Here is a 25474-nt window from a genome sequence, read left to right on the forward strand (position 1 = left end):
TTCGCCCTCTGAACTTCTTCAAAAAGGACAAATCTGAAAGAGACACTTTAGTGATAGATTCCTTACCTTAGAATATCCCCAGGCGTCAGACTGGATCCGGAAAATTTTGCGTAGCAATACCCCTGCGCGCCGGCAGGCGTCGTCCGCGGCTCCGCATCCGTCGTCGGCGTCGTTGGCGCCGGAATGACGTCGTCTGAGTACTTTGACACCGCCCATGCGCGCTGATGTCAGTTCTTTTTTCCGCGCCAGCTAGCGCAGATCCGGAGAAGCTCTACCCCTTAGTCTTTTTTGACTAAACTTTTTGATCTTTTTGATCATCTCTCTACTCGAGTCTTCGACTCAAATGGTGCCGGTAGGGATGCCTGGGTTCAAACCCTGTTCCAGGTGCGACCAACTGATGTCGGTTACCGACCAACATCACCGGTGCCTCAAGTGTTTAGGCCTGGACCATTTATTTATGTATTAATGACATTTGTAGAGCGCGTACAATTACCCTTGGGCGTCTCGGCGCTAAAAATGCATTGATGTCTCACCATGATCAGGAGGTACGGAGATCTGAATTACTGATTGAATAGCCACGTTTTCAGTTTTTTTCTGAACTGAAGAAGTGTGGGACTAGTTTTTATGTGGTTAGGTAGGGTGTTCCAAAGTCTAGGGGCCGCGATTGAGAAGCGGCGATCACCCCAAGAAACTGTTCGGCTGCGTTGAACCACTAGTTGGTTAAGAGAAGTGGATCGGAGAGTTCTCGGTGGGTTATAGGGAATCAGTTGCTTTTTGAGGGAACGAGGTCCTTGATCCTGGAGTGATTTGTAGACTGTGCACAGAGATTTGAATTTTACCCTGTTGTGGATGGGCAGCCAGTGGTAGTTTTTCAGAGTATCCGAAATAGGTGCAAATTTAGTTTTTTTTGACAGTACACGAGCGGCAGCATTCTGCACGGTCTGTAGTTTTTTGGTGACTCTGCTCTGAGCGTTGAGCAGCAGACCGTTGCAGTAATCTAGCGATGTCAGAACTAGGGAGGTGACTAACGTTTTGGCTGCTGAATCTGGTAGATAAGGTGTAATTTTTCTTACCATTCTGAGCTTGAAATGGGCGTTAGCTGCCACCTTGTTTGCATGGGCCATGAAGTTAAGCTGGTCATCGAAAGTAACACCTAGGTTTCTGACTGTGACCGAGGGGCAGGGAGGTGTGCCTAAGGCCGATGGCCACCATGCTGCCGACCAAGCTGGCGAGAGATTACCAAAGATAACCACCTCCGTTTTATCGGAGTTAAGCTTCAGGCAGTTCCTTGCCATCCACTCGCCGATAGCAATCATCCCACTTTGGAATCTCTCTGCCACCCTCTGTCCATCGCCCTTTATAGCCAGCACCAACTGAGTGTCGTCAGCGTATGAGGTTAGGCCCATCCCATGTGCTTTGATGACACTAGCAAGGTCCGACACGTATATATTAAATAGTGTCGGACTTAGGGATGAGCCTTGGGGAACCCCACACGGTAACGACAAGTCAGCCGACTGGAAGGGGCCCAGTGTAACCGCCTGGGTTCTGTTGGCCAGAAAGGAAGCAAGAAGGTCCCTAGCAGTGAGCTGAATGCCCATCCTCTCGACACGGTCGACCAAGATCTTGTGGTCAACCGTGTCGAAGGCAGCTGAAAGATCCAGGAGAACTAACAAAGCAGTTCCTCCTTGATCGCGGATGACTCTTATGTCATCAGCTGCTTTGATGAGAGCGGTTTCAGTGCCATGATGTTTGCGGAAACCGAACTGCGTATCATCCAGCAGATTGTTGTTTTCTATGTAGGCTGATAGCTGCTGATTCATAGCCTTTTCTATAACCTTGGCTAGAAAAGGGAGACTTGCTATAGGGCGGTAGTTTTCTAATTCACCTTTATCTAAACCAGGCTTTTTGAGCAGCGGTTTGATCAATGTGTTTTTTAGTGAGTCAGGGTAAGAACCAGATGTCAGTATTGTATTACAGACAGCGGTGATAATGGGGCAAACTGTGTCTGGTACAGTAGCGAGCACGGAGGTTGGGCATGGATCTAGAGCTGAGCCAGCTTTAATCGTTTTTACTATGCTCTTGATTTGGTCAGTGGTGAGGGGGCTAAAACAGGTCATGGTACTTTTGGGAGTAATCATGGGGGTTGTAGCACTACTACTAGCCTGGTCTGAGTTGAAGGCTTGATAAATATCGTTGACCTTTGCAAAAAAGAACTCCGATAAGGCATCACATAGTGTTTGCGATGGGGGTGGATTAAGATCCGGGGCATTTCCAGCGAGGGTTTTGGCAATGTGATATAACAGTTTGCTAGAATTTTTCGCAGTTTCTATATGGCGTGTGAAAAAATCTTTTTTTGCTGCTATTATCATAGCTTTATAAGTGGCAAGGGCTTTCTTGTATATTTCCTTATTTTCACTATCATAAGTTCTTTGCCAGTGTCTTTCCCTGTTCCTGGTCAATTGTTTTTGGATTTTTAGTTCTGGCGTCCATGACGACCGCACCTGCTCCGACTGCCGGGCCCTGACGTCTAAGGCTAGGCGAGAGCGGTCTCGCAAGCGACTGGAGCTCCGGCAGTTGGCCAGCGCCGCTCCAGGTCCCGGTCCCACGGGAGGTCGAGGGACAGGTCGCGGGGTTGGAGCCCTCGCAGCTCCGGGAGTGGTCATCGTTCGTCAGGATCCAAGTCCTCCGGTAAGAGGCACAAGAGGTCGGCGAGACATCATCGTTCCTCCGACCCACCCCGATGCTCGCACGATGCGGCAGGGGGTTCGGGTGACACCACCCACGCGGCTCCGCTGGAGTCGCAGTCGTCATCACCGCCTGCCCCACACCTTCGGGTCCCTGGGCAAGACACAACGCCTGAGGAGATTGAGCGGTGCCTCATGGCCATGAGGTCCCTCCCTCAGCCGGGTTCCGTGGCGCCTCCGGGCCCAAAGGCCCCGGCTGGAGGGCCTAGCGGGTCGGGTGCTTCGGCTCCGACGTCGTCGGGTGCTTCGGCCCCGGCGCCGCCGGCGACTTAGGTCCCGGCGCAGCAGGCCCTCTCTGGATCCGCTTCCGGGTCGTCGGCGGTCGACCTCGCCGACGCCGGCCCTATGGGTGTCGCCCCCGGCACCTGCTATGGGCGCCGTCCCCGATCCTACCCCCGATCCGTTTCTGGCGCCGGAGCGGCGCCGATGGGCGCCACATCCGACGGCCTTTGGAGATTTCTATTTCCATGAACAGGACCCATCTGTTGAGCCTGTGCTACAGGAGATGGGTGACAAGGGTGATTGGGAGGGGTCTCCCTCTGGCACGGGAGTGCGAGTCACCACAGGACTGGACATATGAGGTTGGGGAGGCCAGTGGCATTGACACTTCGCCAGACACTGGATTAGTCTCCCCTCCCACCGTGGCTACGGGGGAGGGGGCTGCTTATAGTGTAGTGTTGACACGGGCAGCCAAGGCATCAAACCTTGAGCTTCCTGTCGCGGCCGTGAGGACTAACCTCCTCACAGAAGTGGAGAAGTGTGGCTCTAGGATTAGTGCGGCAGACCCTGATGCAGAGGTCTAGCCCGGGACCAGGGTTCAATTCCCTGCCTCGGCGGGTCTTGGGCTCAAAATTCCACTGACCTGATAATTCTCGCCTCGGTGCCAATTCCAATCATGGAGTCTCACTCTGCAACTCTGGGCAATAGCTTGCTTAATCTCCACAACGGCCTTCACAATGCTAAGGATGCCTGGCCTCCACCTCGGGGGTGCCCAGGAGTGGACGCCTCACAGGGAAAGCCAGGATGGGTTCCTCAGCGATATTCGTACAAGCGCCTTGAGACCCTTGCGGGTGAGTAGTGCGCTATACAAGTATCAATTTACATTTACAGAGGTCCTTAAACCGCAGGCAAGCTCCAGTGAGCCTCTGCTGCTGTTTATTGAGGCCTTGTGTGACGTTCTTGTGGGCACTTGGTCCAAGCCCGCCACAGGTCCGCCTGTGGATAGGAACGTGGCCAGACGCTACCGCCCGGCCCCGGGCGACCCTTGCTTTTTGTCCACCCACCCAACCCCCGAGAGCCTGGTCATCCAGGCCTCCACTTCCCAGACCGCATTCCCGACGGCTCCGCCTGATCGGGAATCCAAGAGGTACGAGCAGTTCGGGAAGAAGGTGTTCTCATCCCTCAGTTTGGGACTGCGGTCAGTTAATACCGCATGCCTCTTGGGCCGCTATACCCACACCCTGTGGGACGCGGTCGCGGACGTGCTGCCACAATGTCCAGAGGAGGTCCGGGCAAAACTCGCCCAAACCCTTGCGGAGGGTCGAGATGCTGCGCGGTATTCCATCCGGTGTGGGCTGGATACCACGGACTCACTGGGCAGGGCGATGGCAACGACAGTGGCGGTTCGACGCCACGCCTCGTTTAGGTCCGCCAACTTTTCGGCTGATGTCCAGGCCACTCTGCTGGACATGCTGTTTGATGGCCGTTGCCTCTTTGGCGACAAGGCAGACCATGCGCTTGAGCGATTTAAGGACTCCAGGGCTACGGCCAAGTCCTTGTGCCTCTCGGCCCCTCGCCAGCAAATGGGTGCCTTTCGCTCCTTTCGTGGCCAAGGAAGGGGCGCCCCCACACGTGCTGCCAGCCATACGCCGCAGAATGTCCAACAGCGCGGTGGCGGCCGTGGAAACCGCCCTGGCGGCGGGCGGGGACAACGGCGCGGCCAGTCCACACCTTCCCCCCGCAGCACCTGCCTCAAAACCCTCCTAGTCCCTGCTTTCAGGCCCATGTGACGCCAGTGGGGGGCAGGGTTCGCAATCACCTCTTCCACTGGCGCACCATCACGTCGGACAGGTGGGTGCTGCAAATCGTCCGAAGGGGCTACTCCCTGCCCTTCGAGACGACCCCTCCAGCCATTCCACTGCAATTCCACCGCGTGTCGGGGAATCACTTGGAACTTCTGCAAGAGGAAGTCACGGCCCTCTTGGCCAAGGGGGCCATCGAGCGCGTTGCTGGGCCAGAAGTAGGGTGTGGTTGTTACTCCCACTACTTTCTGGTACCCAAGAAGGGCAAAGGGGGCCTACGCCCTATCTTGGACCTACGGAACGTCAACGGCTTCCTCCGGAAGGAGAAGTTCAAGATGCTGACTTTGGCTCAGGTCTTAGCTGCCCTGGATCCAGGAGACTGGATGGTAGCGTTGGACTTGCAGGACTCCTATTTTCACATCCCCGTCCTGCCGGCCAACCGGCGTTACCTCGGGTTCACGGTAGGCCACGAGCACTTCCAATTTACCGTGCTCCCCTTCGGCCTTACCAGTGCCCCACGGGTGTTCACCAAGGTGATGGCTGTGGTCGCAGCCCATCTGCGCAGGTTAGGGGTTTCAGTTGTTCCCTACCTCGACGACTGGTTGTTGAAGGCAGGCTCGCCCCAGACAGTCGTCAGCCACCTCCAGACTAGGGCCGATCTCCTGCATCTGCTGGGGTTCTCATCAATGTGCCGAAGTCACACCTGTGTCCCTCTCAGAAGCTCCTCTTCATCGGAGCGATTCTGGACTCGGCGCAGTTTCGGGTTTATCCACCCGAACAGCGGGTTCAGGATATTCAGGCTCTGATTCCGATCTTTCAGCCTTTATCCCGGGTCTCGGTCAGGTTGACGCTGCGGCTTCTGGGGCTGATGGCCTCCTGCATCCTTCTGGTGCATCACGCCCGGTGGCGGATACGGGCTCTGCAGTGGGACCTGAAGTTTCAGTGGGCCCAGCATCAGGGCAACTTGTCCGACCATGTCTTGATCTCGGAGGGCACTGCAAAACAGCTGCAGTGGCGGCTCACGGACCGCAATTGGGTCAGTGGTAGATCCCTCTCCCTACCCCACCCGGAGCACGTAGTTGTGACGGATGCGTCCCTCCTGGGATGGGGAGGCCACATGGGAGAGGCGGAGATCAGAGGTCTCTGGTCTCTGGTCTCCGGCGGAGTCCCAGCTCCACATCAACCTTCTGGAGCTGCGGGCGATCCGACTTGCACTGAAGACATTCCTCCCCTCTGTCCGGGGGAGTGTAGTGCAGGTGTTCACGGACAACACCACCGCCATGTGGTACTGCAACAAACCAAGCAGGGTGGGGTCGTGGACCCTATGCCAGGAGGCTCTGCACCTCTGGCAAGGGCTGGAACATCAGGGCGTGACCCTGATGGTTCAACACCTGGCAGGTTCCCTGAACGCCAGGGCGGACAAACTCAGCCGTCGGTGCATGATGGATCACGAATGGCGTCTGAACTCGGACGTGGCGCAAGGCCTCTTTCAGCAGTGGGGAGAGCCTTGGTTAGATCTATTCGCCACAGAAGAGAACGCAAAATGTCATCTGTTCTACTCGTTGGAGTTTCCAAGGCGGCACTCGCTCGGAGACGCTTTTCATCGCGAGTGGAGTTGCGGTCTATTGTACGCCTTTCCGCCTATACCACTTCTGCCCAGAGTGCTGAAGAAGATCAGGCGCAACCGGGCCCAGGTTATCCTTGTGGCTCCGGACTGGGCACGAAGATACTGGTATCCCAAGCTACTCAGCATGTCAGTCGATCCCCCGATTCGTCTTCCTCTTCGGGAGGACCTTCTGTCGCAGCAGCAGGGGACGGTCCTCCACCCGAACCTGTCCAGTCTACACCTACGAGCTTGGAGATTGAGCGGCGACAGTTGAGGCCATTTGACTTGCCTCCCAAAGTCTGTAATGTCATTCTGGCAGCCAGGCTTCCCTCCGCGAAGTCGGTATTCGCCTGCAGGTGGAACAGATTCGTGGCATGGTGCACAGCAAAGGCTTTGGATCCACTCTCTGCACCCCTTTCTGAGGTTCTCCTCTTCCTTCTTTCTCTTGCCCAGCAGGGCTCTGCTCTGGGCACTATCGAGGGCTACCTTTCTGCCCTTTCCGCCTTCTTAAGGCTACCTGATCAGCCTTCTTTGTTCAAGTCCCCCATTGTAAACAGATTCTTAAAGGGCATCACTCATATGTTCCCTCCTGTTCCTTTCGTGATGCCCCAGTGGGACTTGAATCTTGTACTTACCTACCTGATGTGTGCTCCCTTTGAGCCGCTCCATAACTGTCCTCTCCGTCTTCTTACCTTGAAGACTGCTTTCCTGGTTGCCATCACCTCTGCCAGGAGAGTGAGTGAGCTCCAGGCTCTTTCTTCTTCACCTCCTTTCCTCTCTGTTCATCCGGACAAGGTTGTGTTGCGGACGAGACCTTCGTTCCTGCCCAAGGTTGTCACGGCCTTCCACATCGGGCAGTACATTACCTTGCCCACCTTCTGTCCGCCTCCGCATCCCTCGAAAGAGGAAGAGAGGCTCCACCATCTGGACCCAAAACGTGCGCTCTTACTATCTGGATCGCACACGCCAGTTCCGGGTGGATGACCAACTCTTTGTTTGTTACGTGGGCGCTAAGAAGGGAAAGGCGGTGCACAAGCGGACCATCTCGCGGTGGATCATCTTGTGTATCCAGGCGTGTTACTCCTTGGCAAAGAAGGAACCCCCTGTGGGACTACGAGCTCATTCTACCCGGGCCACGGCGACTACAACTGCCCTGGGCTGAGGAGTGCCCTTGCAGGATATTTGCCAGGCAGCTACGTGGGCCTCGCTGCACACATTTGCAAGACATTATTGCCTGGACAGCCAAGTCCGGAGGGATGGCTTCTTTGGCAGTTCTGTCCTCCAGGACATTCTGGTGTGATTATTGGTTCGCAGACCCACCACCGGGGTTGGTATTGCTGGGGTATCTATTCTAAGGTAAGGGATCTATCACTAACGTGTCTTTTAGATGTACAAGTTACTACTTGTGTAACAATATATCTGTAAGAGACATTAGTTAGTGATAGATTCCTTACCGACCCACCCATTCTCCCCGTTCTGCGAACCGATATCTAGGGTTAAGGTCATTCCCTTTCAGGGCCCTAGTTTTATGGCACGAGTGTTGGTTCTAGCATGGCTCTGTGTATCTGGCGCGGAAAAGCTCTGGATCAGAACTGACGTCGGTGCGCATGGGCGACGTCTAAGTACACCAACGACGTGATTCCGGCGCTAACGACGCCGACGACGGACGCGGAGCTGCGGACGACGCCTGCCGGCGCGCAGGGGTATTGGTACACAAAATTTTCCGGATCCAGTCTGACGCCTGGGGATATTCTAAGGTAAGGAATCTATCACTAACTAATGTCTCTTAAAGATATATCGTTACACAAGTAGTAACGTGTGTGTTCAGGATGCTCACTCTGACCCAAGTTATGTCTGCCCTGGATACATGGGACTGTATGGTGGCATTGGATCTGCAGGGCACATTTTCAAATTGCTGGCCTGCTGTCCCACAGTTGCTACCTGTGGTTACAGGTAGGCCACAAGATTTTTCTGATCTTGGTACACCCCTTTAGCCTTACCAGTGCACCTCAGGTGTTCACAAAAGAGATGGTGATGGTAGAAGCCCATCTTCGGAGGTTGGGAATACCAGTTTTACCAAAACTTGACCACTGGCAGCTGAAGGTGGGCTCACCTCCAACAGTCGTCAACCACTTGAGATGACTGCCAACTTGTTAACATCTCTGGGATTATCTATGAATATGCCAAAGTCCCACCTGGCACCTTTGCAGAGGCTCTACTTCATTGGAGGCATTCTAGATGCTGTGGTATGCTGGGCTTTCCCTTTCCCTCTGCTTCAACAAGTACAGGATATTTAGGCTATGAAACAAATGTTTCAAACTTTAACCCAAGGGGCTTCATGGCCTCTTGTTGTCCTGCTTCCTGGTAGTGAACCTTGCCAGGTGGCCCATGTGGTACAAAAGGGGGTGGTGATGGACGGAGCATCTGAACAAATCAAACACTCACACCCAGTCAACAGATCTGGGTTTAATCCATCACCGTTCTTTAGCCCACTCTGCCACCCCAGTTCAGACATGGCCATATGCAAATCAGTCTGACCCTGTGCTTCGTGGGAACAGTCCAGCCCGAACTGCCAAGCCATGCCTTCCCTGGACCGGAAACAAGCTTCCGAGGACCGGTTTCTGGCATTTCAGCCGTCTTCAGCCCAGCTTGCTTGAATCCAGTGGCAAAGTGAGCAAGGGACTCACGTCTGAGCATACCCTGCCAACTTATGGCGAACAAAGCGGTACAAAAGGGGGTGGTGATGGACGGAGCATCTGAACCAATCAAACACTCACACCCAGTCAACAGATCTGGGTTTAATCCATCACCGTTCTTTAGCCCACTCTGCCACCCCAGTTCAGACATGGCCATATGCAAATCAGTCTGACCCTGTGCCTCATGGGACCAGTCATGTGGGCACTGCAGTGAGATCTGAAGTCTCCGTAGGCTCTGCCCCAAGGTAACCTCTCAAAATGCATCCAGGTGTCGGAGGGGACTGCAAAAGAGCTGCAGTGGTGGCTGCTGGACCACAATTGGACTGTGGCAGACTCCTCTCTGCCCCACCTGAAGCTAACGGTGGTGACAAATGCATCATTGCTCAGTTGAGAAGGCGATCTGTGAGATGGATACTTCTAAATGCCCAGACATGAATCCCGTGCTCTCCAGGCCACTGTAGTCAAGTTAGACTTGCTAATCAGAGGTGACACCCTGAAACTGGTCCCACATTGCTTGTTTCTGGTCCAGGGAGAACCTGGCCTGGCAGTTCGGGCTGGACTGTTCCCATGGGGTGCAGTGTCAAGACTAATTTGCATATGGCTTGGTTTTAACTGGAATGGCACGGGGAGCAAAACAAATATGGATGTAGACCCAGATCTCTTTACTGGGGTGAATGGTTGATATTGTTCAACGTTCTGTCCATCAATTTCTCTTTTTGCATAAGTTAAATTATAGCCAGGCCTAGAGTTATTGGAGAATGGAAGCCTGCTCATGCTGCTGTGTTCTGAGTAACTGGTGTAAACGTCCAGGCAGACAGCTTGCTATATGGGAACCAAAACGTGTAGGGAATATTAATGTCTTGGAAGCATGAAGATTTCAGAGACTGTAAAACAGGAATTAAAAAGTGCAGCAGTCAAGGACAAAATGATGGGTGCTGGGGTGACATCCATGAATAGTTTTCCCATAGTTAAAAGCATGGGAGTGTTGTCTAGGATTGTCATGAAAAGAGCAGAACTTTAAAGCATTTTCAAAGTTTTATCTGGAATAGCTACCTAGTGACTGTAGTCGGAGGGAGGTTATTGCTAGGTTTTGCCTTTCATGCTATGTGTAAAGAACTAGAAATAAACCGCTTTTAAATACCATACAATTTCGTGGGTTTACAGGCATAATCCTAAAAAAAAACAATTACAAAACTATTGAATTGGATGGATTTCCAGGCCTAATCGTAAACAAATGTGCTGGAGAACAGACTTTCTTACTACTAGAGCAAACCTGTGTGGGCTTGGTGCATGTCCACAATATAAAACTATGAGAAGAGCGAGACCAGACCTAGCACACCCACGAAATGGCAGGACTATGCACTGCTTTTAAAACTAGTAGTCAAACGGCAAAACTTTTGTTTTAAGACTTCATGATTAAGACGTCTTGCATTTTCCTTTGATGCTGTTTATCTAGCTTCTACAAACAAAAATCAGTATAAATTCTAGAGATTTGATTCTGCCTGATGCAGTGTTTCTCTAGCATGACTCTTCTAGAGTCTTACTACTTCTGAATGGAAATCATGCACAAGTTTATGGTTCCTGTAGGTGTGAAGAGTTTCTAGAAGTTGCGTTTTTTTAGATATGGGGGGGGGGGGGTGTTGGGCTTAGTTGGAGGTTTTGAATGCTAACTGCTGCAAGAGACTAATAGGATGTGTATATCCGCTAAATAATTTCTAAAGGTCTTGAGGTTCTGTTTCAGTCTAAGCCTTCTACAGGCTCATCTGCAGGTTGTGTTTTTCTAAAAGGTTCAATGTCCATATGCCTGTTTGTGTTGAACCGAGTGCTTCTTTTGACTGTGTATGATTCGGCTTGAAGGCTCTCTTCTGAAATCCACAATTGGACATATTACCCCCTTTACTATTCAACATCAACCCATCCAGCTTTGCAAGTCTTTATCTGTGGTTTCTTCAGACTTCTTTGTTTTTCCTACCCCCTTTCTAAAGGGTTTTTCCATCTCATCTTGTTCTCTTTTTTTCTCCTATCTGCTAGTTCTCAGCGTTGGCAGATGAGCTTCCTATGAATGTCCACCTGCTGACCTTAGCACGGTTGGATGTGAACTCTGTCCTCATACGACTGGAACATCAGTTTGAGAAGGGGGAGAGTGCCAACTACTCCATGCCAGCCATCGTCAACCTGCAGGTAGGTAATACGGATGAGGACCCCTTGTACTCAGACATGTTTATCATGCTGCCAAAATCAATTGGCCATAAGTTTGTTCAGTTTACTCGTATTGCTTGACCTGGGGGTTACCCTACATTTGTCAGTAATTCCTAAACCCTGTCATCACGATAATGATATTCAAGGGAATGATTTCTGAAAGAAACTGCTTTGGTAGACTATGGGAATGGAGGGTGGGCAGTCTAGATATCTTCCACGGCTGAGCTCCCAAAATATCCAATACTGCACCTTGCTTTTAGTAAAGTTAATCTTAGCCACAGCTCTTAGGTTTCCTAGGTTTATGCATCCAGTCCATTTTTTCCTTTATCTTGTAGCCCTGTTTATCCCTTTATTAATGTGTACCCGAAAGCAAATACAAAACTTGACTGAAATGAACTACTTGAACATGGACCAGAGAAACCTGAGAGTCCTTTCTTAGCTTGGTTTTGGAAGTGTGGTATTAGCAACACAGCGCACCAGCGTCATTTATGTTCTTGTTCAGTGTAGCAACTAACCAAATCACAATTACAGTCAAATGAATACCTTATTAAATTCAACTTACCTTGGTGTGACTTTTAAGACCAATGAAGCAAAAATTTTGAAAAATAGTTCAGGAGATCAAATGTTTTGGTGGGATGAAGCCGAAATTAAGTATGCCACTTCAAATGTATGGCAGCTACCCATGCTTCTTCAGCTCCAACATTTCCCTCCCTGTTGCTGGCCAGGCAGATCCGTTTACTGCTGCAGCCTCCCTGTACTTGGGCATCCCAAGAACTTGCACTCTCACTACTATAATTCCTGATCCCTGACGCCACTTAAGTGAGTGCAGCCATCTTGACTCTTAAAGTAGAGGATGTGGTGACATTTGACGATGAATAACAGACCAGCTTGTACCACTGTGTGGGGCTCTGACATCTATTGCAGGCCAGGGCCAATTGGGCTGAATTCTCCTGCAGAGCATTCAGACACATCAAAGCTCACTTAGTTACACCAGCATCTATTTCTAAGCTGTTATTTTGGCAGCTGTTCTGGACAGTCCTCTTGGAAAAGTTGTAAAGTATATGGGTAGAGACTTCACAACATGTACAGGTCTCAACATAACTATTGCAATGGAATTCTGTGAGCTGGTCCACATGTTCCTTATTTAATTGTTTTTTCCCTAGAACGCTTCTGCTCTGGATCGGTCATTAGCCAACTTTCCCTTGCAGGCAGGTTTTATACCCAGCAAGCATAGGATTACATGCCACTGAACGTCTACTCCAGAAATTTCAGTGTAGTAATTGTTTAATCCACATCTGAGGAGCAGAGGTTTAAATCGAACAGGTAAGCAGATGTCCTTCGCGAAAGTCCTCCTCCTTGTAGTTTCAAGCTGGTTCAGAAACATTACAGTGAAGGGTTTTAAAATGCCATTGGGGGTAATATAACCCATTCCTGTGAAGATTCTTACACTTTAACCTCCCACTTACTCTTTGTGGTGAAATGGGTCGTACTATGCAGGTGAGGCTGTTTGCCACACCATTTACTGAAACCACCCTTGCAAAAGGAAAACCTAACCTGTGGAGTTTCCAAAAGATGATGCCGAACACTCATATTTCCACTGAATAATCCCGCTTTACAATTCAGCCTGGTCCCAATAATATCCCTGAAGCCTAGCTGAGGAGTCTCAATAGAAGGAATGGACCACTTCTTGAAAAACGGCAGAGAGAGCGCAGAATTGTCAAATGCTGGAATGGAAGATTTCAGCTCCCTGTCTGCACCGGTCATCTTCTGGCCCTGATAGATCGCCCTATTTAAGGTAAAGTCTGGCACCTTGAAGAGCTTGCTTTAGAGAGAAAAAGTTGCAATACTTGCATTAAGCCTGTTCGCAGGCCTCAAGAAAGCAAAACTAAAGGTCTCAAGCATAAGAATCAAAACATTGAATACATTTCTAGTGCAGGTCAGGCCATGTTACATGTAAAACTCGGGTTTAAGAATATTTGTGACCATCAAATTCCTATTCAAAATTTGGAGTTTGATAATATTTATTACTATGCCAAATGGAGATGCTGCTTCTCTGTACAAAGCCATAAGCTGTATGACCGTTTTATGCTGCTGGAATAAGCATCATTCTCCAACAGCCTCGACAATGGTTCAGATGTAACCGGACAGAATGGCGGTACACATTGTGGTGTAACGTTAGTGAAGTTAAACAAGTTATTTACCTTTTAGGAAGAGACTATTCAATTGAAGAGTCTTCACCTTATTAATTTCCCTTAGCGCCAGACTGGATCTGAAAACTTTTGTAGCAATCACCCCCACGCCAAAACCACCACCATTTTGCCCCCCCCGCCTCCATCCCACATCAACTGGTGGCATTGTGCAGGTACCTGTCTGATCCGTCCCTCCCCGAATGTAATGTTGGAGCGCCTAATATGCACCTCCTCTGCTTGAGGATGTTGTTTCTTTCTGTTCAATCTGTGCCATCAGACATGATGTCAGTGAAATCATAATCTAGCAGTGTGCAGATCACCAGATTGGATTCTTATTAATGAAGTGCATGAGTCCATTGCAAAGAACTGGGAGGAGGGTGAGACTGTGAGTCATCCGCAATTAGATAGAATCTCTACCAGAAAAGTAACTCGTTGTTCTTATAGAGACTTCTAACCGCAGAGACCTTACATTGTGAATAGGTAACAAAGCAGTACCTCCCTAAGTGGTGGGTCTGTGGAATGGCTCCGATCAGGTAATCCTACAGGACTGATCGGGTTAAGTGTCCGTCCTGCCAAATCTGGCTGTCCAGGCCAGGCAGTAGTGCTTCACTTCGAAGGGACACATACGAGCTGCCTGAAATATGTCTAGAACTGACACAGGGGGCACCACACTGTAGTACCAGCTTTCACTCTGGTAGAATGAGCACAAAAATCTTCTAGGGGTTGCTTCATAGCTAGTCCATAGCAGATCTTGATGCCTAACACAATCCATCGGGAGATGGTTCTCTTTTGTGCCGCTTTACTCTTTTCCACTCTGTTGAAACAGTTGTTCATTCTGTCAGGTCTCCCTGGTCCGATCAACGTAGAAATTGAGCGTTCTTTTGGGGGGTCATGGAGCCATTCTTTATCCTTGGAAAGGAGAGGCGGTGCATAGGAAAGCAGCATTTCCCACGTGGAAGGGAATGTAAATGTAAATGTATAGGCATTTATATAGCGCACTACTTACCCGGAGGGTCCCAAGGCGCTTCGACCGCTGCGAAACCCTTCCTGGCTTCCCTGAGAGATGGTCCCTTAATGGGTATCTCCAGGGTGAGACCAGGCATCCCCGGCGGTCTGGTGGGGCCGTTAGTGAAGATGAGGCAAGCTAATGCCCAGAGTTGCCGAGTGTGATCGCTGATCAGAGTGGGCACCGAGGCGAGAGAATTATCGAGTCCGCTGACCCTGGTCCAGAAACCTGCCGCGCCGGGATTCGAACCCTGGTCCCAGGCCGTCCTCTGCTCTCGGATCTGCCGCCTCTAACCAGTGAGCCACACTACCTTGGGCAGGAGGACTAGTTTGTCCAGGAAGATCAAAGTGTATGGTGGTATCACTGACCATGCCTGGAGTTCACTCACTTGATTGGCTGGTATTATAGCAATGAGGAATGCAGTTTTGATAGCTAGCAGGTAAAAGGGACAACTGTGCATTGGTTGAAAGGTAGGTGAGAACCAAATCAAGGTCCTACTGTGGCATCACAAAAGGGGATGGCAGGAACATGTGGGTCAGTCCCTTCAAAAAAGTACTCCAACAGGTGGCTTGAAGAGCAATAGCTGGTCCAGTAGGTGTAAGAAAGCCAAGAGGTAATCTTTAACCGTTCCCAAATTAAGACCTTGCTGAGCTAAAGAAAAACAAAAGAACTGTCAACTGTGCATTCAGGGATGGAAAAGTACAGGAAGAACACCATGCAACAAACTTTTCCCAGCATCCTGTGTAAACAGCTTTGGTAGATGGACATCTGACTGCTAGGATGACTGTAACCACTTCGGGAGGGAGATCGAGCTCCATGGTCCCCGCTCAGTCTCTGCGGTTGGAGGTGCAGGGTGCGCAGGCTTGGGTGCTAAACTTTGCCTTGTCTGTGACAGAAGGACCTCTCAAAGGGGTAGCCAAATGAGAGGATGTGCTCTTAGCCAGAAGTTACAGGTACCACACTCTCTTCGCTCCGTCCAGAGCCACAAAGTTAGCTTGGGCCCAGCCCCTCTCGATCTTTTGCAGCAATCTGGGCTGAGGAGGAAGGAGCAGAAGGTGTACTGAAGTCCCGACCCCAAGTGGTAGTAAAAGTAGTCTTCGAGGGAGAGAGCACCATTGTGAAAAAGTTTGGACAGTGCACATTCTCTGCAGTGGACAATAGATTGACCTAGGAATCTCTCTATTGGTGGAAGATGCCTTGGGCCACATTAGAATGTAACCTCCACTCATTATCTGTTGGGCAACAAGGGCTAAGTTTGCCCGCCTTTGTGTTCTAAAGATCCTGGGAGGTGTTAGGTGACAGGGAGAAACCCTGGCTGATCAGCTACTTCAAGACACACAGCCTCCTAGCACAGGACCAGCGACCTCCACACTGTCCTGTTTGCTGCAGTACCCATTCCCCCTTAATGGTCTGGAGAAACACTTTCAGTGCCAAGCGAATCACTCAAAACTTCAGTAGGTTGATGTGGAGGACAGTATTCACCAGAGATCAGAATCCTCTGATCTCCACCTATTCTAGATTGCGTCCCCAGCCCAGCAACAATGCATCTGTCATGACCGTTAGTACTGGGTGGGGTAGGGAGAGCGAGATTTCCCGCCGGTCCAATTGAGGTTAAGCAGCCACAACTGCAGATCTTTTGTTGTCTCTTATGACCTCTGCGTGGCATGTAACAAGGCCCCTTAGTGTTGAACCCACTAAGACTTCGAATCCCACCGCAGAACCCGCATGTGTGGTTCACAAGCAGGATGCAAGAAGCCTCGGAACAGCTCTCACTGAGGCAAAGAAAAATGGTTCAGACATCGGGATCATAGTCCAAAGGTCCTGGACATGTTGAGGCAGAGGAAAGGCTTAGAAGATCAGTAAATGTATGATGGCTCTGAAGAAGGGGAGCCGTTCTGAAGGAGTACGGTATGACTTCAACACGTTGATGGAGAAAACCAATGATGTCAACAGTTCAGCTGTCTTCTGGAAGTGGTTTACGGCTGTCTGAGTTGAGCTCACTTTCAGTAGCTAGTCATCAAAAAATAGGAAGACTGGTATTCCCAATCTCTGCAGATTGATTGACCGCCACCACTGCCAAGTAGGAGCACGTAGTACTGACAGTGATCAAGGCCTACTTGAAACCACAGGTAACTTCCCTGGGACAGCAGAATGGGAAAATGTCTACCCTGCATTTCCAGTGCTAACATTCAGTCTTATGGATCCAAGACAGAGTGAACTTGGGCCAAGGTTAGCATCTTGAGCTGTTCCTTCCGGAGGAAGAAGTTCAGGTGGCTCAATTCAAGGATAGTCTGAAGGCCTACGTCCATTTTCAGCGCCAGGAAATAACCGGAGTAGTAACCGATCTCGATATTGGCACCCTCTCTATTGCTCCTTTGGCAAAGAGAGCTTGAACTTCTCCTTGGAGTATGGACAAGTGATCCTGCGGGAGGTGTTGTGATGCAAATGAGATGTCCAAAATGGATACCCTCTATCCTTTCTGTAGTATTACCTGTACGATCTGGAGTACCCATTGATTGGATGTGATGCTCATTCAGCCAGGTAGGTGAAAGGTGATGCAACCTCCTACCGGGTGATCATGAACCGTTCAGAGCGAGTTAAACTGGTTTTGCGAGGAAGGGAGTTTTGTTCCTGTACCTTAAACATGATTATTGTGTAATAAGCACAAAAGACTCCAAATAAAACTTGGAGAAACAATGAGTTCTCAACCTCATTATTTACTAGTTTTGCAGCGATGACACCTATTGCTTATGGATACGATTGAATTTTTATAAATACCACTACTTGTCCAGGTACCTCCTCCTCTGAGTATTTCTCCTGTCTGTCCAACCTTACAAGGGCTCATTTTGGGCAGATTTCCTGTGTGACACCTCGCAAGATGTCCTCCACTCTGTCCGATATTGCATGCAAGTTCCTGCCCTGGAGGCATGTTGTGTTGACAAAGTAGGGAAAGGCTTGTGGAGGAGAGCATTTTTTTTGAAGTTGTCTCCATCCTTTCGGATTCCATTAGGTGGAGTAGTCCGTAAACATTTGGGGTTCAGTCTAGTAGACACCTGCACCACTAAGCTCTCTGAATTAGGGTGCTATGTCAGAAAGTCCAGGTCTCTAGGAGTAGGCTTTTGCCGCCTTGCCACCTGCCTATTGACTGAGGGGCAAGATCCTGGTTTTGCCCAGATGCCCACAAGAACTTCGGTATGGACCTTGTTAAAGTGGGGGAGGGGGCGGGGCAGAGGTTCCTGATTGGATTGTGCTAACTTGCGGGCCACCATAAGCACATTAGCTTTGACCTATTGAGTAGGTAGAGTAAGGTCAAGTACCTCAGTCACTCTCAGAACTGAAGTTGCAAAGGAGTCGGGCTCCTCAGTAGCTATAGCATGATTAGGGGAAGAGAGCCCAATGTCTGGCGAGGTATCCATGCCACTGGCATCATGGAGATCATTAAAAATATTGCCATCATATTGATGAACATAGTCATTATCCTCGATCATACTGTGGGGGCATAGTCTGGTTCAGAGTGGGCATAATGTCTAGGTCAAGTTGTTGGGTCGTGGGTCTCCAAGTCCGATAAAACTATTGGTTTCGTTTTCACAGTCCGTAACGTCAGTATCCGCGTTGACATTTGAACCTGTGGAGTCAGTTGTGGCACTGAAGATGGCACCAATGGTGAAACTGTGGGTGGAGCTGTGGCCAAAGTCGGCAGAGCTGAAGCCAGAGAAGGGGTTGGCTTGTGCACAAGGGTAGTGTGTGTCAAGGATGCATTTGCTGATGGTAAACCAACTGGAGGCCCCCTTGGAATCATGGGACCCAAAGGCGCTCCGTAGGGATCCAGGGTGGCACCCAAAATCAGGACCATGGCTCTGTTTTGCGATTGGAGCTGTTGTATTGTCGCTGTGCGTTCGGGGTAGGAATGAAACCGGACTAGTGTCTGAATTGATTCTGCTGTATGAGAACAACCTAGAAGTGCCTGGAGCATCCCACGATTCTTAATGGTCAGAGTGGCAGGATGTTGGTTTATTTTTGTGGGACTTCTTAGACTTGCCGGAGTCCTGTGACCTTAATGATGGGATCATTCATGGGCAGGTGACACTGTCTGCACACTTGTTGACATTTTTGAGGGAAAAATCTGTAAGAAGTGACTGGATCAGAGAAAATCCAGATTTGCATCTGTACGCACGGAAAGAAAAAAACTAACTTCAACGCATGGATGTGGTGCATTTATGGGGAACCTGACCTCATCCATGGCGTGGATGGATCCGATGCGGAGCCCCACAATGCCACCAATCGACGCATCCTACCAAAGATTCTGGATCCAGTCTAGCGCCAGGGGGAAAGTAATAGGGCGAGGGAACTGCAGTTAGAAGTTTTTATCAGAAATTAATATTTGCATGTCTCCCACTCTCAGGATGCAGTCAGAAATAGGTATCTGTTGGCAATAACTGCCCTGAGAGGACAGTGTGGCATGGGCATTTATAACCGCACGTAGTCTTCAGCCTTCTTAGCAGGGTTCAGGCAATGAGAGCACTCAATCTGGACTTCAATATCTAAAGAAATACCGGGGAACGTACTTAGCAGATAGATCTATCATGTAATATAGAAGTGTGGCTCAATGGTTAGAGCAGGCAGACCTCGATGCAGAGCTCTGGCCAGGGACCAGGGTTCGATTCCTGCCCCGGCGGGTCTCGGGCTCATTAATTCCCCTGACCGGATATTCTCGCCTCAGTGCCTATTCTGATCATGGGTCCCATGCTGCAACTCTGGGCAATAGCTTGCTTAGTCTCCACAACGGCCCCCACAACGCGAGGGATGCCTGGTCTGCACCATGGGGGTGCCCAGGAGTGGACACTTCACAGGGAAAGCCAGGGAGGGTTCCCTTGCGGTATTCGTACAAGCGCCGGGAAACCCACTGCGGGTAGCTGTGCGCTATACAAGTACAAAAACATTTACATTTACATAACAAAAAGCTACTGATTGTTAGGGCCACCAGAATCCCCAGATGGGAGTATGTGACGATAATGCAAATCAAGTGCAGGGCGTTCGGCCTCTTGGTTTCATGATGAGCTCCTTATCTGCAGTATTATACCTGGACATACCATTTACTCTGTTGTACTACAGCCATTTCATTTACCATTGATGTATTATCAACCGCTTGGCCCGCATTCAGAGTTACTTTGGTTTACCAATGTTACATTCCCAGACCAATAATTACATATACTCCAAGGGTTGGTAGTTCCCACATGTGGGGAATACTTTGGTATTCCGAGTTTGATCAATGATTTTGGAAATCTGTGCAACTGCACAGATTCCTGTTAGCTTTTTACCTAAATACTTTACTATTTCTCCAGCCACATCCTTGCGCTTTACATGGTGAAAGATACACTGTGAAAAGCAAACAGGATTGCACGTTCCAACAAAACTTGTACTCCTGATACTCCTGATTTGAGAGTTAACTACCCACTCAGTGTCTTTTGTTAAAATCAGACACAATAGGATAGAAAGGTATGAAATGAATAACTTTACAGATCCAAGTCGCCAGGATGACTTATTAAAGTAGACAATGTGTGTACATATTTTACGCATGAGATCCAGTCTCTGCTAAGTGCTATGTTCCTGGCATTCTAGATATGTCGCAAGTTGGTCTTCAAAGGGATTGTGCTACTCAAGGGTTTAGCATTTAATAGAGGGCATTCACCTCTATGCATTTATATATTCCTGTATGCCAAAATCAAGAGATTACCTTAACATGGGTATAGACCACCCACCCCTGAAATTTAAACAAGCAAAGTGACGTAAGCAGATTTGCATTGTGGTTGCATTAAAACAAAAGATTACTTACCTGTAGGTTTGCAGCTTGAACTCTTTTCTACATTCACATGCTGTGCATTATTCAACTACCTAGGGGGTGGGTCAGGAAGTCCTTGTTTCTTTTCTGAGTTGTTGACCAGTAGGTGATTATTCCTTTTATGAGATGAGGTGTACGAAACCAAAGCACCAGTGCGTGGTCTCCATCTTTAGATTCTTTTTGTGCTTTAGTGGCCTGTCTTCGTTTAGGGTTTCAAATGTGATCTATAACTTTTTCCTACCCTGTTAAAATCTCACACCTCTTCTATAGAGGCGGGAGGGTTGGATGTGCAAGTCTCAAGCTGCAAAACGACTCCTACAGGTAAGTAACCAACCATTTTGTTTTGAATGCTGTGCAATGATTATATAGCGGTATTTCCCCCATTTGGAGGGGCTTGGATGAAGTGTGTTTGTGAACAGGTGTTTTAAGCCAGTCTCTCCTACCTGAGCCTCCATGTTAACCTGGATGTATATGCAGTAGTTATTTGAACTTTTGTACCGACTGCCCTGGCTATGTATGCCATTGTTGCGCACTTCTTCCTACTGGAATGTGCACTTGGTCTTTCCTCTAGTGACACCCTCACTAGGTCATAGCAGGTTTGTATGATCTTTACTAACCACCTTTACAATGGTTCCCTTTGTGACTGCCATTCCAATGCTTGCTGGTGAAAAAGAGAAATAATTGTTTTTCCCTTTTGCACAATTTTGTTTCTTGCAAATGGACTGGTACATCACTGCTTTGCTGGTGCCTGGTGTGTCCAGATCTGTTTCAGCATATGTTTTTGGCTGCTACAAAAAAAAGCAGAGGTTTTGTTTAACATGAAAATGGACTATAACCTTGAGTAAGAAGTGAGGGTTTTTCTTCATGATGCCCTGTCCTTGTGAATTTGTAGGCATGGTTCCTCTACTATGAATGTTTGTCATTCACTGACTCTGTGTAGCAATGGATTCCGCAGCAACCACAGCACCGTGACCGCCCTCCTTGCCGCCACTGACGACATCCACATGCTACTCGGCCAGGGAGACACTGCAGCCCTCATCCTTCTAGACCTCTCCGCAGCCTTCGACACGATCTCATATCGCACGCTCGCAGCCAGACTTCACGACACAGGGATACAAGGATCCGCCCTCAACTGGATCGAATCCTTTCTCTCCAGCAGAACCCAGAGGATCAGACTCCCTCCCTTCCTCTCTGAACCCACCGATATCCACTGCGGAGTACCTTAAGGCTCATCGCTCAGCCCCACCCTCTTCAACATCTACATGCCCCCCCTCCCCCCTCCCCTCACCCCCATCGTCAGATAGCATAGGCTCAGCATTGTATCCTACGCTGACGACACCCAGCTCATCCTCTCACTCATGAAGAATCCCGAAGACACCAGACTCTGCTTCCAGGAAGGAATGAAGAAGGTGGCAGCCTAGATGAAAGACAGCTGCCTGAAGCTGAACTCTGAGAAGACCAAGGTCCTCAACCATGGACCCTGCAACTACGCCTGGGACAACACCTGGTGGCCATCTGGAATCCACCCAGCCCTACAGACCACACACAAAACCTCTGCATAATCCTCCACTCCTCCCTCTCCTTGAACTGCCAGATTAACGCCGTAGCTTCCACTAGTTTCAACTGCCTGCGCATCCTCCACAAGACCTTCAAATGGATCCCCCCTGACTGCAGTAGGACCGTCACCCATGCGCTCATAACCAGCAGACTGGACTTCGGCAACGCCCTATACACCGGAATCAACAGAAATCTTCTTCACAAACTCCAAACCATCCAGCACTCCACAGCCAGACTGTGACGTGGTGTCCCAACCCAACACTTACGAGACCTCCACTGACTCCCAGTCAAGAATAGGGTCACCTTCAAACTCCTCACCCACTCCTACAAATCTCCCAACAACAGCGGAATCAAATACCTCAACGAGAGAGTATCCTTCCACGTACCCAAGAGGAGCCTCCGCTCCGCCGACCATGCCCTAGCAGAGGTACCCCGCATCTACATAAACAGAACAGGCGGGAAAGCCTTCTCCTACACCGCGGCCAAGACCTGGAACGAGCTCCCTGTGAACATCAGGCGCTCCCCGACACTGCACACGTCAAAATCTGGCTCTCTGACTGATCCGGAGCTGCTGCCCCGCTAACCCCCCCCCCCCTTCCCAGCACCTTGTGACCCTCACGGGTGAGTAGCGTGCTCTGTAAAACTGATTGATTGACCACAAAAAAATGTTTTAAGGGTATTTTAATTGAGCTTTATATAATGGCTCAAAAGACAACTTTATTAGTAGTGTTAGGACCAGGTTGAGATTCTGTGGTTGTGTGGGTGCTGCAATTCGTTTCACCCTTTCTAGTCGCTTTTTAATGACTACTTAATATGTGCAAGAGTTTCTTGCCCATAGGTTGATTAGATAGCTCATCCTCGTGTCTTTTATGGGTAGTGTTAAATTTTCTTTTCTGTTCCAGTCAATGAACCTGTTTGACTTGGCAGTGTGGCACATTCATGTTGTTGGTATCCTGCCTTCTCTCATGCATCTCTGCTGTAGCACTAAGTTTACATACGTTCTCAGGAGCCATGCTGCTAGACTGATGATGCCTGGCTCTGGTTGACAAAATGCACCCCAAATCATTCTCCTCCATCTTGTGAGTTGCAGCCTACCTGCGCCCCAGATTGCAGTGAGCAGGGTTCAGGAAGTGGTAAGGAGACAGACTAGTGCTGTCTCTTCCCAAGCACACAAAGTTGTTTAAAAAACGATTTTCACTTTGTGTTTACTGTCTTTACCTGTGGTTGTTACAGTTAAAAATTGTCGTTTTAGCCTGCCTGTAATTGCTTATTTTATCACCTGTGTTGTGCTTTAAACTTGTGGTTTTCCCTGCCCATGATTGCCTCCATTTAGCGTGTTGAATTGTGGGACTTGCAGTCCAACCTCTGCAGATTGTCCCTCTCATTCCTTGGTGACAATTCGGTTTTCCCTCCAAATTTCTCCTTTGCTCTGTGCTAAGACCTGTATGTTAAAACAGTGCACTCCCAGCCACCATTTTGTGTTCACAAGCCAGTGAAACCAGCTCCCCTGCCTCCCTCCCTGCAACAGGGATTTTCTACATCAGAGGGTGCTTCTGTGAGCTGTTTAAACTGTGTTTTACTAGGGCCTGTGCACTTCGTTTTTTGACCAGCAGGGGGAGTAAAGTTTTATTCAAACAGTATTGTTAGATTTCAAGTTAGTGAGGCCCTTACCTGCTGAAGTCTAAAGTGTGGATTGAGCCTGTCTGTCTCCTAGGAGATTCTGAACAGGAGAAGCAGCTTCTTGGCCTGCAAACCTTATCTGAGGTTGCTGGGACCTTATATGGTCTGCTACTGGTTGGTACATGTCTACACTGATTGGTGGTTGTATCTGTTGTTTCTATTGGATTAGGGTTAATGTCCTCATTGGTTGGGTATTTGAGGGTTCTGATTGGTTTCTGGGTCTATGATTCAATCATTGTAGGGTTGGGACTAGGGCTAGGGTTAGGATTTCTATTGGAAGTAGGGACTAGGGCTTCCTATGTTATTTGTTGTTGGAAGTAGGGTGGGACTAGGGCTAAACCTTAAATTGTAAGTAGCGATTGGGGCTTCTGGTGTGATTGGTTGCTGGACTAGGTGTGGGACTTAGAGTAGGGTTAGGCTGTCTATTGGATGTAGGGACTAGGGCTACTTGTGCCATTGGTTGCATGGACTTGTTTTGGCACTACTGGTAGGGCTAGGGCCTTTATTGGACGTAGAGATCAGGGTTTTTGAACTGATTGGATGCTTGGACTAGGGCTTAGATTGGCTGTAAGGTCCTAGTCTCCTATTGGTTCTAGATTTTAGGGCTAGTGTTGTGATTGGATAGTTTTTGGGCTAGGATTCCCATTGGCTGAATGGGTCACCTGATTACTAGGCTATAAAAAAAGGCCAGAGTTAGGGCGTCGAGGACAAGGGCAGTTGCCTGTTTGAGCCTGTTAAGGGCAGAGAGGACAAGGGCAGTTGCCTGTTTGAGCCTGTTCGAGACTGACCAGGGCCCCTATACATCTATCAATATATCCTCTAGATCCACTTATCCATTTATCCCAAACCCCATGCCACTACTATGATCCCCAAAATAACCCTTTCTTGACTCTCTCCTACTCCCCACCTTGTATCATCTGACACCTCTTTCTACTATACCTATTCCCCCAAAACAAACCTTTCTAAACTCTTCCCCTCCAACTCCTTTTTACTCATCCAAAAGCCTCCTCGTACTGCGAAGACTAAAAACAAATTCTTCACTCTTTTATCCCTCAACTATTTTTTTTTTAATCAAAATTAAGACTAACATGTTCACTTCTCAAATTCCATATTTAACTATACTAATTCACCACTAATCCTTTATGGGTTCCGGAGTGGCGTGCTTTAAGACCCCATCAGGGGTAACCAGCGCTATATGAATGCAAACCTTTCTTCCTCTTTTATCCTTCCGCTATCCTTCTCACTCAAAATAACTGACTAATATCCACCACTGAGATTACTTTCATACTTCACCATACTAATTCACCAGTAATCCTTTATGGGCTTCCAGAGTAGAGTGCTTCAACACCCCATCCGGGGTAACAAGCGCTATATAAATACAAACCTTTTTTCCTGCTCTATCCTTCTGCTATCATTCCAAATCCAAATAACTGACTAACCTATCCACCACTTAAAATGTACTTGCATGCTTCACTATACTAATTCAACACTAATCCTCTGTGTCCCGGAGTAGCGTGCTACTCGCCGAAAAAGCGCATTTACGCCTCGTCAGGGGTAGTAAGCGCTATATAAATGCAATTACAATACAACACAATTTTTTTCTTCTTGTGTTGTTAGGACGTCTTGTGGAATTCCAGTCTTTCCACCTGATTTGAGAACCACGTCTGTTTGGACCCGTCAGGGCTCCAGAAATCATCATCATCCTAGCTGTCTACCACAAAGGGTAGTAGTGATATCAGTGGAAAAACATAAGCAAAGGTCTTTGACCAGTCTATTAATGGGGCATTCCCCAGGCACAGGTGGTGTGGATACTTGGACTCCTAGATTTTGCATTTGTGTATGTTTCACACAGTTCTATTTCTGGTATGCTCCAACATTGGAAGATTTGGCCTAAGACCTCCAGTTTGAGCCCCCACTCGTGTGAGGATTTACTGTTG

The 25474-nt window shown here is 49.0% G+C and overlaps 1 protein-coding gene across 1 annotated transcript in view; it reads left to right on the forward strand.

Annotated features, from left to right (window-relative positions):
* Nucleotides 1–25474, forward strand: part of MAN2B1 (mannosidase alpha class 2B member 1) — a 278792-nt gene that overhangs the window by 206978 nt on the left and 46340 nt on the right. The window contains exon 22 of the mRNA XM_086961819.1: nucleotides 11099–11248. Coding sequence (XP_086817945.1) covers nucleotides 11099–11248 — 150 coding nt within the window. The remainder of the gene's footprint in view (nucleotides 1–11098; nucleotides 11249–25474) is intronic.

This window comes from Lissotriton vulgaris, chromosome 1_1 (genome assembly GCF_964263255.1).
Source record: "Lissotriton vulgaris chromosome 1_1, aLisVul1.2, whole genome shotgun sequence".
NCBI lineage: Eukaryota > Metazoa > Chordata > Amphibia > Caudata > Salamandridae > Lissotriton > Lissotriton vulgaris.